A 6,000-nucleotide genomic window follows, 5' to 3' on the forward strand; every position below is an offset into this window, starting at 1 on the left:
TTATCTTTGATGAATACATTCCTTCTTCGATGGCTGATGTCGACCCTTCTCTTATCCTAGAGACTGTTGATGATGATAGTAGTGATGATTTTGTTCCTGCGTTGCCCCCAGTCCCGGCAGCTGTTCCTGATCCGCTAAGCGAGAGTGACCTGGACAGTGATTCAGAGGATTCCCCATCTCGGGGAAAGTTCTGGGTCAGGGTCTCAGAAAGTATCCCGTTGGTTGATTGAAACCCTTTGTGACTTTGGTGTCAACCGACATCCCTTCTTCATGGCTTCGAGAAGAGGACGAACCCCGTAGATCCCACCGGAATAAGGAAAAAGTTTTGGAGGTGGTTCCGCTACAGGTCAATTATCCTTGATGACCTGCATCCTCAAAGACAAGGAGCCTTCGAATGTTCGAGAAGCACTCTCTCAGACACTGTGGAAGCAGGCAATGGAACTAGAGTTGGATTCTATTATGAGAAATGGGATCTGGGAGTTAGTACCATGCCCCACTATTGTTCAATCATTGGTGTCAAATGGGTCTACAAAACCAAGTACGCCTCAAATCGTACTATGGATAAGCACAAAGCCCGACTTGTGGCTAAGGGATACTCACAGCCACCGGGATTGACTATGATGACACGTTTGCTCCTACTGCCAGGATGGCCACTCTTTCGGCAGTATGAGTAGTTGCAGCTCATGAGCAGTGGCCCATTTACCAGATGGATGTTAAATTTGCCTTAATCAATGGTGATTTAAAGGAAGAGATTTATGTGGAGCAACCGCTTGGGTTTACCCAGTCAAAAGGAATGGTTTAGAGGTTAAGGAAAGCATTAAGCAAGCTCCTTAAGCTTGGAATCAAAAAATTGATGAGTTTTTTGTACGAAAGCGTTTCTGAAGGTCACGGGTTGATTCCATTTTGTACATCTTCTGTCAAGGGGGTTTTCTTTCCCTTATTATCTTGTATGTTGTTGATTTGTTCAATACATGGAGTCATGCTACTCATATTTCTGAGACCAAGGCGGCTCTTTCCCAGGCCTTTGAGATGACTGATCTCGGCCTCCTGCACTTTTTTTGGGTTTGGAGATCTCACAGGGGCCGTAAGGTTATTTTGTGTCCCAGAAACGTTATACTCAGAGGCTTTTCAGATGACAGAGTGTTGTGCCATCGCATCACCCATGGACCCGAGTACCAAATTGTCCAAGTATGAGTCTAGTGATCCTGTGGAGGCAAGTAGATATCGCTAGTTGATCGGCTCCTTGATTTGGTTACTCAATACCAGATTGGACCTATGTTACTCTGTTGGTCTACTGAGTTCCTTCATGCCGATACCTAAGAACCCATTGGGATGTTGGTATGCGGATCCTTCGCTATCTTCAAGGTTTTCACAATCGAGGGTTGTTTTATAAGTCAGGGTAGCATTCCAAGATGTAGCTTTTAGGATGGAGTGATTCTGATTGGGGAGGAGAGTCAGACACTCGTCGTCCACTACTAGGTACTGTTTTACGCTCGGCTTAGCAGCCATCACTTGGAGCAATAAAAGGCAAACCATTGTAGCCTTGTCTTCGACCGATGTTGAGTATCGTGTTGCATGTTTTGCTACTTGTGAGACAGTTTGGCTCCACTGGTTATTGAGGGAGATCGGGTTCCCATAGACATCGCCGACAGTCGTCCACAGTGACAATCAAAGTTGTATTGCACTTGCTCGAAACCTAGTGTTCCATGCTCGTACCAAGCATACTGAGATCTAGTACCACTATGTCCTAGGGAAGGTGCTTGATGACGTTATCCAGCTTACGTACTACAAGACGGAGGGGACCTCTTCACCAAGCCCCTGGCACAACAGCTGCTTGGCAATCATTCGAGCTCACTCAGGATGATCCATTATCCAGGAGCTGAGGGGGGGTGTTAGAGGTGTCATCTCTCGCATCACTGAGTGAGGGCCTTGGTTGTGGGTTTGCTCGCCCATGTGAGGGACTGCTAGGGCCTTTGTTGTGGGTTTGCCTGCCCAGGAGAGGCAAAGGGGGTTCACCATGGTGGCGAGCATGCACACAGATCTGCTCGGCGCTTTTCGCCCTTGTTCCAGGCTCTTGTGGGGTCCGCCATATGACGCGTAGCCAAGAGGGTGTGGGGGTAGCACCTGTCTTGGGCCCATTTTGAGGCTGCCACCAAGCCACACGTGTGTGCCTAGGTGGCGCCTACTAATATACCGAAAGATGCATGTGAAATAAGGGAGATTGTGACACAGAAAATGCTACACAAGCTATGGCAAAAAACCTGGGGACAAAAATGAGTTCTATAAACAGGAAATTAACTCAATGGACAGCTATGTGTGCCCCACAGGGGAGGTAGAAAATGAGCAGCATGTACTCCAAAGATGTAGAGCCTACACACACATCAGAGTAGGTTATGGGAGCAGCAGAGATAATCTGAAAAATATGCTGGAGCCGCCAGCCAAAAAGCTAGGAAGCTGCCTAAAAGAGATTTACACCAAGGTACTCACCCTAGTTAAGCAAAAAGAACAGAGTAAAAATGGAAGAAAGCATTCGATCATTTACCCTTCTTCTTGCGAAGTGTGGATTTCTTTAATCTCTTTTGTTTCTGGCCTTCAACAACAATTGCAGGTTCAGTCACAGAGCTTCTATTGGCTGCAATTTCTACACCTGGCTGAGATGCAGGAGATGCAGGAGATATAGCAGATGCAACTGCTGCAAACACTGACAATCTTCCTTGCCTTCGCTTGCTTGTTTCCCTTGACGCCTGGTTTGAGCTTTTATTTAAAAGAACAGTCTCTGTATCGTCCCCACATGTTTCCAGCACAGTTTCCTTGGGTAAAGCTCTTTTCACTCGAGCCTTCTTTCGTTTCCGAGTCAGAACCGTATCAAGCTGCCCATCAATGTCCTGGCATGCTGCATACATATCACGAACATCCTTTACCTTCTGAAGCTTTCGAACAAATCAGATGCGGTTTCCTACAATAATTCTCTCTTTTGAAATCCCAAAAACAGGCACTTGCATGTACCTCCCGGTAGGAATTTGAAAACAACATATTGTTGCACTTCTCAGTTAAAAGTGATATCACAGCTCAGCAGAAGCATATAGAGGTCTGGACAAACCCAACATCTTCTTGCTGCCTATTCTCAATATTCACAAATTCTCAGTTTCTGAAAATTTATACGTAATTGAATGGACTTCTCACCTGTTTCAAGCACATTTTCCTCAGGTGAAATTGTATCGCCAGCATTCTTTAGCTTAGGAGGGACAACATCATCAGCATTCTCCTCGACTTCCTGGTACACTGCAAACATAACACTTGCATCCTTTAATCACTTAAAGTTTTGGTCAAAGGGTTCGAATGTATTTTTGGCCTGCCCCCTGGGGGTAGCCTTAGCAACGATGCAATTTGGGCAAAGCAGAAAAAAGGCATTTTTAGAATTTTTGAAAGTGCATTTTTCCTATTGAACAATATGTTGATATGTGGCTTCTCTTCTTCATTTGACTTGAATGCAGACTTTAAAGTGGTTGACTCTCTCTCTCTCTCTCTCTCTCTCTCTCTCTTTATCTCCTCAAGTCTTCCTACACACCATCTCCACCTTTTCTCCCTCCCCTCCTCTCTCTCTCTCTCTCTCTCTCTCTCTCTCTCTCTCTCCCCTTTATCTCCTGCAGTCTTCCTTCACACCATTTCCAGTGGATTCCTTTTTGTTTATATATATACCTTAAGACTAGAATAAGTCCAATCATACAAATTTAGAATTTTTGTTGTTCTAAAGATCAAAAATCTACAAAGAAAATAAAAGAGAAAATGAAAGAGAAGAAAAAAGAGGTAAACAAAAACTTTTATGAAAAGCAAAAGGAAGACATACTTAGCAAGCAAAGCAACACTTATGTCGTCATCAGTGCCCAAGCATAAGCAGCTATACTGGGTTTCTAAAGACCCGCGGAGTCTCTTGGGCAAACCCAGTGCTTACTAAAATACATCAAATAAACAAAAGAGAATGAAAACAAGAAATAAAGAAGAAACGAAGCAGGTGACTTAAGCAAAAATAAACAAGCAAGTCAAGAAACAAAAACTTCTAAAAAACTAGAAATTCTCTCTCTCTCTCTCTCTCTCTCTCTCTCTTATTTAAAACATAAAAAGTTAAATGGCACTTTACACTTATGTCTCGTTTTTGCAAAGAGGCAAAAATACATTTCTAACTTAGAAAGCACAAGTATACTCAAACAAACTCTCTTTTGAAACTAAAAGAAATACGGGCTATTCAGCTCCCCGCTTTTTGTTTTCAGCTTATGTTCAATCATTCTAAACAAACCTAAGGCCGAAACACCATAGATAAAAGACTTCATATCTAAGAATGTGCGAACTTTTTTCATTATTTTCCTTGAATTATACCTCTTGTGTAATAGTAAAGTGATCAAATTACTACAATGAGTGGCGAGAAAATCTATGGAATTGGGAAGAAATGACTCCATATTTTGCCAAATCAGAAATGTTTGAGTCAGGCCTTTTTGTTTGCGTTTTTTAATCTTGGGCAGGCCTTATGAATGATTAAATATCATTCATCTTGTTTTCATTGCCAGCATCTTAGAAAGTCCAACTGAGCCCTCCGGATGCAAACTTAAGGAGTTATATTTCTTCTTGAAGTCTAGAAACTCAGCATGATATCCAAAGAAGAAGTCTAGAAACTCAGCATGATATCCAGTGACGCAGCAAATCAGTTGAAGCAACCTTTAGAACAGGGCCTCCAAAATCCCCCGACCTCAAGCAATCCCCGCTTTCACAGGAGGCTCGTGGTAAAAGAAATTTTCCATAACAGGGCTGAGTTTCTCAGTGAAACAACTAAGAGCAGGTGTTCTGATAAATTTGTAAAGATATGTCTGCTGCAAATGAATTGACCTTCAGTACCTTCATCATGCGAAGATGTCACCAGAGCTCCCGGATCAGCTTCGTTGAGATTCGGACGTACTGTCTCTAAGTCACTCTGAATTTGATTGTGGATGACATTTGCTGGCAAAGCAGGGGGTGCAGGAACAGTCTCTCGGCCCAGTGGGGGAAAAACAGTGCTTTCGAACGGTCTGTGTGCCCCTTCGTCGCTTCCAACAGCTGTCTCTTGAGGCGCTGGTTCCTCATCAGCTGCAGACGCAACGTCAATGCAAACGGCTGCTTGCTGGGTAGAATGCTGATCAACCCCAAATGTATTTCAAAATCAAAATATGACAAAATCCAAATAGATAACTAAATACCCTCATTCCGAAAAAGTACTGAGGACCACTGTATCAGGCTACGATCAAATCGATATCTGAAGAAACAGAAGATGGGAGATAGGACCCAAAAAAAAATACCGCGCTGTCGGCGACACGGTTCCTGTGATCAACATCGGCGCGAAGAGCCGAACGGCCGTCCACAGAACGATCAAGCTGCCGTGCAGGGGCGTGTGAGACTGCGCCATCGGCCTTGCGGGGTGAGGGAGCGTCGTTGGGTTTCTGCAAGGATGCAGGTGCCGAAGCACCTACCTTTCGAGCACGGGGCTTGGCCTTGGGCTGAAAAGCTCCTTGTCGAGCGACTGTGGAAAGGAAACAAGGTGATTGGAAGAAGGGGAGGATGAAGAAGTTTGGAAATGAAGTGGAGCGAAATTAGATTACCAGGAAGAGCTCCGAGGGCATCGTCTTGAGCATCGAGCGCTTCCAGTGATGAAAACATGCCGAAAAACTCACCAACAATACGAACCTGCTACAACAGAGAACCCCAAAGCCGTCAAATATTTGTTATAAGTAGCTACTTGATATCCCTTTCCAACAATTTTAGATAAGCCTTGGCTCCTTGTGTAGCACTACGTCTATATGTACACAACGTTTTGAGTTCAAGTCCCAGATTCGTTGCTTTGATACCTCTCGACTTATAGATATATGTGTATAGTCAACATAAGTATTATACGAACCCAAGATCTTGAGGATGTGGTACTCTAGTACTCTCAACAAGGGATTCGAGGATATCTCAGTATCCTATGATGGTATTGTG

General features: G+C 43.9%; 1 protein-coding gene across 2 annotated transcripts in view; it reads right to left on the reverse strand.

The window, feature by feature from the left end:
• Positions 1 to 5,767, reverse strand: part of LOC147886370 (Homeodomain-like superfamily protein) — a 41,732-nt gene extending 35,965 nt beyond the window's left edge. For both annotated transcript variants that reach the window (XR_015543330.1, XM_087395691.1), the window contains exons 1-5: positions 5,625 to 5,767; positions 5,325 to 5,545; positions 4,888 to 5,161; positions 3,184 to 3,282; positions 2,543 to 2,893 (exon numbers count right to left, since the gene is read on the reverse strand). Coding sequence is in view for 1 of the 2 variants with exons in the window: in XM_087395691.1 (XP_087251817.1) it covers positions 2,543 to 2,893; positions 3,184 to 3,282; positions 4,888 to 5,161; positions 5,325 to 5,545; positions 5,625 to 5,682 (1,003 nt within the window). In the remaining variant the exon portion in view is untranslated. The remainder of the gene's footprint in view (positions 1 to 2,542; positions 2,894 to 3,183; positions 3,283 to 4,887; positions 5,162 to 5,324; positions 5,546 to 5,624) is intronic.
• Between the last annotated feature and the right edge of the window lie 233 nt (positions 5,768 to 6,000).

This window comes from Dipteris shenzhenensis, chromosome 24 (genome assembly GCF_047967505.1).
Source record: "Dipteris shenzhenensis isolate YYH24624 ecotype China chromosome 24, Dip_SZ_1.0, whole genome shotgun sequence".
Classification (NCBI taxonomy): Eukaryota; Viridiplantae; Streptophyta; class Polypodiopsida; order Gleicheniales; family Dipteridaceae; genus Dipteris; species Dipteris shenzhenensis.